The sequence below is a fragment of the Lampris incognitus genome, chromosome 6, assembly GCF_029633865.1.
Source record: "Lampris incognitus isolate fLamInc1 chromosome 6, fLamInc1.hap2, whole genome shotgun sequence".
Lineage (NCBI taxonomy): Eukaryota > Metazoa > Chordata > Actinopteri > Lampriformes > Lampridae > Lampris > Lampris incognitus.
In genome coordinates, this window is record NC_079216.1 from 59388069 (window position 1) to 59398414 (window position 10346).

Below are 10346 nucleotides of genomic sequence, written 5' to 3' on the forward strand. Positions count from 1 at the left end.
CTTTTATTTCAGCTTTGGCTTAATATTTCAATTTTGCATTGTAATTCTCATGGCACTATAACTGCAGGACAAAATACACAATTGCACTGTATTGAATTTTATCCCGTTTAACATATTTCGATTGTGTGGTACAAGGTAAATGAAGGCGAAATTAAATGTTGTTTTTTTTTTTAACCACATGAGGGTTTTAGTGGTTCCAAGCTCAGAAAGGCCAGCATGAAAATGTTGATTCCACTTGACAGACGTGTCCCACCTGTCTAGGAAAAGTTGTAGGCTGCCCTGGAAACACACACAAATGCATTAGAAAACAGATAATTACCGTTTAATTGTTACAGTTTGATTTATAAGCTGTAATTGAGAACTACTGTGTTCGATCCCCAGGAAACTTATTTTCCTTAATCAGCCCCTCAATTAGTTATACGGTCCTGCATGAACACTGACAACTAAAGGAACATTTTTAGTTATTCGAAATGAGAGATTTCTGCATATTGCCTTTTCTCTTGTTCTTCTCTCACTTGTTTGAGACGGGTGGGACTGTGCTGGACGCTGCTGGCTTTAGGTAATTCCATGAGGAACTATCTATTTTATTTATCTAACTATGTATAGGTAATATATAATTATATATTATCTATTTCACAGTCCATATAACTGACATATATCTATATGTATGTATTTATGTATATGTGTGTATGTATGTATGAATGTAACTGACATATGTCAGTTATATCCATACTACACTCCACAAGCACAGGCAGTCCCTTATACTTGCATCTTTGATATGTAAAGAAAGCCAATGGTAGGTGTGCAAACATTACCAAACACGAGAAAAAAAAACATCACACCCACACAAGGTTATTCAAATTAGCTATAGAAAGAAGAAAGCCACCCTGCAGCTCTAAAGAAATGGACAACTGACAAGTGGAAGAGAACCAAACACAGTTTCTTCCATCACTCCCAACAACCAACTGGGATGCACACACATAACAGCCCACCTAACCTTGGGAAAAGCTCCAAGGGAAACAAAGGATAAAAAACAATGTGGGGCAATCTTTTTTTGCCTTATACAAGGACTATGAATTCACGTTGCAAAAACATGCCAAAGTCTGCAACATTATGTATCCTAGCTAGCTAACATGAGCCGAGCTTTCTGCCTTTTACAACACTATTCAGTGAGCAGTTGCTGTCATTACCCACCAAGTCCTTGTGTTGTTTACGTTGCAGGGAAATGCCACTGTCAGTCATTATGTGATCAAATTCAGACCACACAAACATATCTTGATCAGGAAGATCAGTTAACTTCCCCCCCTTTTTTTTTTCTCCCTAACTGTATCCGGCCAATTACCCTACCCTTCCGAGCTGTCCCGGTCGCTGCTCCACCCACTCTGCTGATCCGGGGAGGGCTGCAGACTACCACATGCCTCCTCCGATACATGTGGAGTCAGTCGCCAGCCACTTCTTTTCCCCTGACAGTGAGGAGTTTAGCCAGGGGGACACAGCACATGAGAGGATCATGCTATCCCCCGAGTCACCCCCCCCCCTCTCCCTCCGAACAGGCATCCCCCCTGACCAGAGGCGGTGGTAGCGCAGCAACCAGGACACACACCCATATCTGGCTTCACACCTGCAGAAACAGTCAATTGTGTCCGTAGGACGCCCGACCAAACCGGAGGTAACACGGGGATTCGATCCGACGATCCCCGTGTTGGTAGGCAACGAAATAGACTGCCACGCTACCCGGATGCTAGTTGACTTTTTTAAGCATGTTTAAGTCTATTTGTGTGGTTTTTTTTTTAAATTAATTCTAGCTTTGAATAATGCATTTTGAGTCACACATCTTAAAAATCCTAAAGACATTCTTAATATCTGAAATATAATATTTGAATTTCAGAGACTTTAACCACATGTCGCCAAATAAGTAACAGAACTAGGATGCTACGTAGCAATAACTATGGTCCCCATTATACAAGTTGTGTTGCACTGTGGTAATCAACGGGAAAATGTATTCAATTAACAACTAGGAAGTTGTCTCCTGAGAAAAGTCAGAAATCTGTGACGGCGTTCCTTAACTATACGTTACCTGGGATGAGAGGGATTTTAGTTTTCGATGCCTTTAGGACCACCTGCAGAGCACAGGGCTGGGTACTCTCAGCATCACCTGTGTGTTTCCTCAGTATGATACAAACCTCATCTGTCCTCAACAACCAGTCCATCTTGTTACCCAGGTAACTTATGCCGCGAATATACAGCTCGGATATGTCATCAGGAAGAAGTGGAGCAAAGCCAAAACATTCCTTCTGAACTCTAAAAGAAATTGGAAAACACCACACTTAGTCGATATACATTGGTTGACTACAAAAGCATCTTTTATTGTGTATGGTGGGAGATATGATGGCCGACCTGAAGCCAGTATAGCCAAACAGTACAGCTTGCAGAAATCCCCCCATGCCTGTGAGGAAATTGACGGCTCCGGAGCCATCTGATGATTCACTCCACACCTGGGGGGGGGGGGGGGGTATTACACATTCATTGCACACAAACAATGGCATGAGTGTTCTTGGGAATCTGTGGATCAGAAGGACAGAATAAGCTCCTCCCCCACCTGGAATGGTCCCTGGATGTTTTTGAAGCACTTCTGGAGCAGTTTCTGAGCTTTCTCTATGTCACCCAGCTCGAGCCAGCCAATGGCAAACATACCCTTACAGTGGGAAATGCAGACAGCTTAGTTAGGTTCACTCTCTTCTCCAGAGTACAGGAGGATGGTCTTATGCCCCTTTTCCACTGCATGGTACCGGCTCAACTCCACTTGTTTTTTTTTGGTTTTCCATTGGGCAAAAGTTAGGGATAGTACCTGGTAACAGGTACTTTTTTTGGTACCACCTCCGTCGAGGTTCCAAGTGAGCTGAGCCGATACTAAAAGGTGACATGAAAATACCACTATGATAAATAAAATAAAATGAATGAAATATAAATAAAATTTATGTAATTTATATATTTAAATATAAATAACATTAAAAAACAACAACAAGTCAACATGCCCACAAAATGACCAACTATATAATGACCATTAAATGACCCCCCCCCCCCCACCCCGGTTCAGGGGCGGGGGGCAAGAGTACATCTGTTGCCGTATTAAAATGCTGTGATTGCAACTGTTCCCCAATTCTCTGTGAATAGTGCAAATGGTGACTCAAACTCTAGTTAATGGTCACGCCCATATTTGCATATGAAACTGATCGTTGGTTTCGGTCGTTAGGCAACTGTATTGTTTATAAGGGTGGGAATACCTGCAGTCAGTTTAGACTGAAGAGGTCACTTAGATGACTGATGAAATGTATCTGTCAATAAACGTTGTATCCAGATGAACTGATTCAACCTTCTTTGATTTTTTTTTATACCTGGATTATGACCTGGAGCATGCATAAAGACATGGCAATTGAAACCCCAGTTGATGGCCACACCTATTTGCATAATATCTGCATAATCCAAGCAATCGTTGGTTTTGGTTGTTATGCGACTGTGCTGTTTTATAAGGTCGGGGATACCTGCAGTCAGCTGAGACTGATGAAGTCACTTGGATGAGTGATGAAACGTTTCTCCCACTAAACGCTGTGTCCAGATGAACTGATTCATCTTTCTTTGACACAGCATCAATTGTTTGCAGGAAATGCAGGGTAGTATAAATTGTTCTGTATCTCACCCACGTCATGGCTGGACCGTAAGGGTCTGTTACTGGCTCATAAGCCTCCAGGTCATTTCTTCTGACCTCAGGCGGCATAGGAAATCCCAGTGGATAACCTAACATCACTGTATCTGCCTGCTTCACTGGCTGACCTGAGAGGGATAAAAAAAAAAGAGAGACAATAACATTAAGGCAAAACTACAGTGAGGACACTTCATTCTTTCAAATGGTTGAACTGATGTGAAGAGTCACCTTTTTTGTAGCCATCGTACTCAGGATGATACTTTAATTCTTTGTCAAAAGGTATTATGATTTTCTCAGCTACTTCAATCCACTCTTTAGGTGCAGGGTATTGGATGAGATCAGCCAACTCCACAGCAAACTGGAGACTGACGGATGATGAAAAATTATGTATTAATAACAGCAATGCGTAGGAAATATGTAGCTCATCCGGCCATCCATCTATCTTTTATCTATACCCGCTCATTCCAGTTCAGGATGGTGGGGAGCGGCAGCCTATCCCACTGGGCATTGGGCGGAAGGCAGAAAGACACCCTGGGCAGGTTGCCCATCGATTGCAGGGCCCACTCACACACCATTCACATCTATTGTATGGGCAGTTTTTAGAGACTCCAGTTAGCTTAACCTGCATGTCTTTGAACTGCTGGAGGAAACTGGTGTGCGTGGAAAAAACCCAGCAAACACAGGGAGAACATGCAAACCCCACACAGATGGGCGAGAATTGAACCCCAGCACCCTCTAAGAATAACAAATGATTGCAAAAACCAGCACCTTAATTTGGCCACTGCATTTGTGTACACAGAGTCGTTGACATTGTAGTAATACTCATCAGGTGGCATGACACCTGTGTGGCACAAAAGGGAAATGCGTCAGAGGAAAAATAATTCATGAAAATGGTCATCTGCCAAGCTACTATCTAGTGCTATTACATGTTAGTTACCGCAAAAGGTTCTGTCTTGGTGCTGCTCAATAGTCCAGGTAAGAGAATCAGAGGAGGTTGAGTCAGTTCATTTGGACACTACGTTTCTTGACAGACACGTTTCATCACTCACACCAGGTCGATGGTCGGCCAATGTCGGTGAGCGTCTGTGACCCTTGTTTTTGCGGTGTGTCCCACACCGTCGGCACTAGACGGACACTTTTCAGCCGATTCAGCATGTGGAATTGGCGGAGCCCATCGGTGAGAGCGATCACTCCGATTGGCTGTTCAGCTTAGCGAATCAGTGCTAAGCTAGCGAATCAGGGGCCGTCGGCTGTAGTCTTTGCGGTGTGTTCAAGTGCTAGTTTTTGGCCCAGGCGCCGCAGGCGACGCAACAGCCAGCCTTTGTCACCGCTAGTCGGTTTGGTGTGTCTGGGCCCTAAGAGTACATCTGTCACCATTTTACAATGCTGATGCTGTGATCGCAAACATTCCCTAATCCTCTTTGAACAGGACACATGGCCTTTGAAATTCTAGTTAATGGTCATGTCCATATCTGCATATGAAACTGGTCTTTGGTTCCAGTCGTTATACAACTGTATTGTTTATAAGGGTGGGGATACCTGCAGTCAGTTAAGACTGAAGAGGTCACTCAGATGACTGATGAAATGATTCAATTATCCAAACCACTTACCCTGCTCTCAGGGTCGCGGGGATGCTGGAGCCTATCCCAGCAGTCATTGGGCGGCAGGCAGGGAGACACCCTGGACAGACCACCAGGCCATCACAGCCCCCCCCACCCACCCATACACACCTAGGGACAATTTAGTATGGCCGATTCACCTGACCTACTTGTCTCTGGACTGTGGGAGGAAACCGGAGTCCCCAAAGGAAACCCACACAGACACGGGAAGAACATGCAAACACCACACGGAGGACGACCCGGGATGACCCACCAAGGCTGGACTACCCCGGGGCTCGAACCCAGGACCTTTGATGAAATGTATCCATCAATAAACGTTGTATCGAGATGAACTGATTCAACCGTCTTTGATCAAAGGGTTGTTTATGTAATCCTCTAAAGTTCAGCTGTTTCGAAAGGTCTTAAGATAGCTATACGATCAACACAATTCACAAATGAGTTTTAAATCATTAAAAAATGTATCTAAAATGTTTTTTGAACATAAATACTCAAGATGTCTTCGGTTAAACTCTAATCGAAACAGTCACACAGGCTGATAAATATGTCATCAAATCATGAAGTTTACCTATTCAGTTTAAAATAACTGTGCTTTTCCTCCTGTAACTCAAGAGAAACCTTTTAGACAACGACTGAGAGATGTGGACTTACCCAAGATGTGGTAGCTCTGATCCAGAGAGCTCCAGGTTGCTCTGGATACCCAGTAGTCAGCCACACCCCAAACCACCTCACTGCCACGTCCCTCTGTAAACATGGAAAGATCCTGGAACAATTTTAGCACAAAACCGTTAAAAGTCATTGGAAATTGCGTAGCGACACCAGTCACATCAGTTAAGTGTGAATAAAACTTTTTTTAAAAAAAGTGTACCCGTGTGAGGTAGAGGAAATGCTGGAAAGCCAGTGTCACATCGCCATTGATGTGAATCTCTTGTTGTCCATAAATGTCCTCAGGACATACCTCTCTACCTGACACAGCACTCTCCCATGGAAACTTCAGTCCCTGCACAGATGCATTTTTATAGTTGATTTATTTCCAACATTTTGTAAAAAATGTGACTCAAAAACTAAACATTGCTAGTTTTTTGTCCCCCCCCTCAATTACATCCAGCCAATTACCAAACTCTTCCCAGCTGTCCCAGTTGCTGCTCCACCCCCTCTGCCGATCCGGGGAGGGCTGCAGACTACCACATGCCTCCTCTCATACATGTGGAGTCGCCAGCCGCTTCTTTTCACCTGACAGTGAGGAGTTTTGCCAGGGGGACGCAGCACGTGGGAGGATCACGCTATTCTCCCCCAGTCCCCCGAACAGGCGCCCCGCCCGACCAGAGGAGGCGCTAGTGCAGCGACCAGGACACATACCCATATCCGGCTTCCCACCCGCAGACACGGCCAATTGTGTCTGTAGGGACGCCCGACCAAGCCAGAGGTAACACGGGGATTCGAACTGGCGATCCCCGTGTTGGTAGGCAACGAAGTAGTCTGCTACGCTACCTGGACGCCCAGCATTACTAGTTTTAACTACTATCATTAAGTATGCCTCTCAAACATATCACCTACCAAATAGTGGTGTACTCTGTCATTATATGGATCACTGTACCTTGTAGCCCTGCTTCTGGGCATTGTCTTTAGCACCATCAATAGTCCGTACCCTGTACTTCAGCACAGACTCTGCCAGTTTGGGATAGAAAAGAGCTATGCCAGGATACATCCAAACATCCTGAAAGGGGAAATCAGTGTCCATGTTGATTATATTATTAATGCCATTAAGGAAGGACACAGTGCAAATAACATGGGTAGGCATCACTTCCAAACCAGCCTTACTTGGTCCCAGAAAACATGGCCCCAGTAATCCTGGCCGTTCCCCCCATTAGACAGTCCTCCAGGACTGACACCGCCAAAAGGGTTAGAGGCCTCATGGAGAGAAGGGAAGGCACTTAGGAGGTAGAACATGCAGCCAATCAGAGCCTTACTGAGCACCTCTGACCCTACCACCTCCACTTCACTCTCCAGCCAAAGCTCCTCCCAGGCACGCAGGTGAGAAAGACGCAAGTTACCAGACGCCATTAGATTCAAGCCTACGTCAAAGGCGGCCTCAGTAGTTTCTGTGGTGTTGCCCACTACAAGGATGAAGCCCCAGCGAGACTGCGTCTGTTCAGGCAGCAGTGTCACACTGGCAGGGACAGGGATCCAGATGAGATTCACAGTCGGACAGGTACCCCCTGGGACCTCGGCAGTAGTGGTCTGACCTTGAATGTGCCTGCGGATCGGGCGAACATAAATGGAAAACTGACAAAGTATTTCATTATCAGCACAGCCTGTCAACATTAAAGATAGAGACCTTAGAGATATACAGGGATCGATGTTGGGCCCGTGTTGTTATTACCCTCACCTCCCGCCTTTGTAATCGGGAGCAGACTGGAAAACAATGTCGTCGCTCTCAGGTGTGAATGAACTGACCAGCTTCACCGTGATTGGCTCCTCCGATGCTGTCTGACGCGCCATCAAAATCTCCATGACCATCAGGTTGGAATAGTATCGGTGTGCATAGAAAGACTGCGACACGGTTACATCAGCGGTGTTGAGAGTGTGTGTGAAAATGCCTGGGTGAGAAAAGGAGATAGTACTACAGTGAGTAATCATTCAGCAGCGGGGAAACTCTGACAGCAAAAAATAAACCAAGATAACGTGTCAACAACAAAACATCCTCTGTGAGAAATGAAAATGAAATGGCATGTCAAAGCGTGTGGAATAACCCCCCCCCCCCCAAACAAAGACTACCTGCGTGCGTGTCTAGGCTGTAGGTGTGCTGGGCGGGCTCTTCCATTTCAGCTGTCACAGAAAAGGGACACGGGACATCTGCCCGGTGACACTGTCCTCCTTCGCCGTTGTATATTCCTCCCATATGCATGATACTACTGTAAACCCTCCAGCCCAGCAGACCATTGGCCAACGGGGGTAGGAAACGCGGGTCGGGGGGCAGTGCGTTTGTGATGAAGATGTAGGGGTCTGGTTCCTTGGCCATGGTGAAGTGATGAAAACTTTGAAAGATTAAGGATAAATGAATAATACCAAGAGCAATGGTTTCTGGGTTGAGGTCATGGGTCCTTGAGAGGTTCCCAGGGATTGCTCTGCAAAATGAATGACGTCACTATTTCATTTGATGTAAACTGATGCTGTTTTGAGACAATCGGAGTTTTAAATCACAACTTTCTTTGTGAGCCACCTTCACTAGAGACAGCTATGCACTTCAGCTCTGCGTCAATTTGAATGGTAAAACAGCCTCATTATACATGTCAGAATGTCCAGTGAACAGCACTGGGGGGGGGGGGGGGTGAGAGATCGGGTTGTTACACCCACTGCGGAAGCTCTCACGCTCGAGTTAATCTTTCGCTGGCTCATTGTAAACTGTGAACTTTGACATCGAACTTTGTTATTGCATTTCTCGCAACGAGACACAACCCAACAGTGCAAAGGTGCTTGACAAAACAGATGACGCTCACCACAACGCAGAAAGTCGCAAAGCACACTGGACGAGCAATTTCATCTCAATCGTCAAAGAATCAAAAAGCATGTGCACACGGTGCGTTCAAGACATTCATTTGTAAAAAAAAAAACCCCTCAGAAATCGAGACGTGCCAGGCTCGTCACCCCTGAGACGTCGCCTCTCTGACAAGGTAACAGAGCAACTCGGTGTGCAGACACAAAAGCTGAAGTACAAACTTGGAAACGTTCTCACATGCACGAACCCAACTGCTTTTCCTTCTCGCGCCTATGTGAAACACCCGAACCCCGTTTCTGCGAGAGAGAGAGAGAGAGAGAGAGAGAGAGAGAGCGAGAGAGAGACAGAGAGAGAGAGACAGAGAGAGAGAGAGAGAGCGAGAGAGAGAGAGAGAGAAAACAGCTCCGACGCTCGAAGACGACTGGGACGCTCAAGCCGCGGGGTTTTCTTTTTGTGCCTGCTGCAGCCTCGGACTAATTGCAGGGGGGGGGGAAGTCGCGGATTTGGCGCGCCGCGACCGGATTCTCGGTTCCGCGAAAAACGTGGCTCGGACTTCGTGAAGGATCGCGTTCCGCCTGCGGAGAGAAGCCCGCGTCGCGCGCGGCGACGTCGTCGGCGCGAACTGAGATTGCCCCCCCCGCCGCCGCGCGCACCGAAACGGGCGACGTATCATTGAATGCGCAACAAGTTTTGTTTTGTTTATTTTTGCATATTTAAGCGCTCGATTTCAAAAAAGTACTCCCTTGCTTTGTTTAGTTTGATCGTTTTGTCTGCGAGGTTTTGTTCAACACCAGGACGCCCAACGAGTCTTGCACGACGTCCGTTTCATACTGTAACGCGCGTGGATAAGAAGACACGCTGGCCGCCGGCTCACCCCGCGAGCCGGCGGCCAGCGTGTCTTCTTATCCACGCGCGTTACAACACTTTGACCACCATTTACAAGCAGGAGACTCAGCTCTTAAGGGTTAGGGAACATTGATGATTTTTAAAATGTTTTTAATTTACAATTCACATCCCCCGTCCTGCCCTGTGATGACCTGGCGGCCTGTCCGGGGCGTCGCCTCGCCTGCCGCCCCGTGACGGCTGGGGTGGGCTCCAGCCTCATCGCGACCCTGAGAGCAGGCTAAGCGGCTTGGGTAATGGATGGATTCTCCGTCCCCCCCGTTAACTCTGTGAACCCAGTAATCCGTTCTCCTTCTTCGTCTATCGCCGCATTTTCCCATTTGCCTTAAACGCTTCCTTGAACGTTTTATGGTAACGGCTATCGTAAAGACGCCACGACTTGGGACTCTTGCGTCGTGCGCCAACTTTATTTATTAGTTTGCGTCACTCGGGAGAAAGCGTCAGCCCCTGGTGCAACATGTACCGTCGGGCACACGCCGGTCTCTCGAACTCCCGTTTGCATCGCACCAAGCCCACCAGTAGGTGGCGCTGCGTTGCCGTCTGCGCCCCTACTGGCAACTTGCCTAGGGTCAGAGCCGCAAACCCTGGGAAAAGCAGTGCTTTGCCCATATAAGGCTGCAATCCA

General features: G+C 46.7%; 1 protein-coding gene across 2 annotated transcripts; it reads right to left on the bottom strand.

Annotated features, from left to right (window-relative positions):
- Positions 1-10024, bottom strand: pgghg (protein-glucosylgalactosylhydroxylysine glucosidase). 2 transcript variants are annotated; one of them, XM_056282138.1, is made up of 14 exons: positions 9824-10024; positions 8098-8357; positions 7709-7919; positions 7141-7576; positions 6917-7036; positions 6188-6319; positions 5971-6082; positions 4472-4544; positions 3932-4068; positions 3698-3831; positions 2600-2695; positions 2398-2495; positions 2078-2301; positions 1-279 (listed from the first exon to the last, which is right to left on the bottom strand). In XM_056282138.1, the coding sequence occupies exons 2-14, from the start codon at positions 8339-8341 to the stop codon at positions 203-205; spliced, it is 2094 nt and encodes a 697-aa protein (XP_056138113.1). In that variant the 5' UTR covers positions 8342-8357; positions 9824-10024; the 3' UTR covers positions 1-202. The 2 variants fall into 2 exon arrangements, with proteins under 2 accessions (XP_056138113.1, XP_056138114.1); XM_056282139.1 differs by lacking the exon at positions 9824-10024 and adding an exon at positions 9056-9254.
- Between the last annotated feature and the right edge of the window lie 322 nt (positions 10025-10346).

Excerpts from the sequence above, each read along its gene's own strand:
- pgghg (XM_056282138.1), bottom strand. The coding sequence starts at position 8,341 with ATGGCCAAGGAACCAGACCCCTACATCTTCATCACAAACGCACTGCCC. Across the intron at positions 3,832-3,931 it reads GTACGATGGCTACAAAAAAG|GTCAGCCAGTGAAGCAGGCA; the intron begins GTGACTCTTCAC and ends TATCCCTCTCAG. Across the intron at positions 2,696-3,697 it reads ACGGTCCAGCCATGACGTGG|GGTATGTTTGCCATTGGCTG; the intron begins GTGAGATACAGA and ends TCCCACTGTAAG.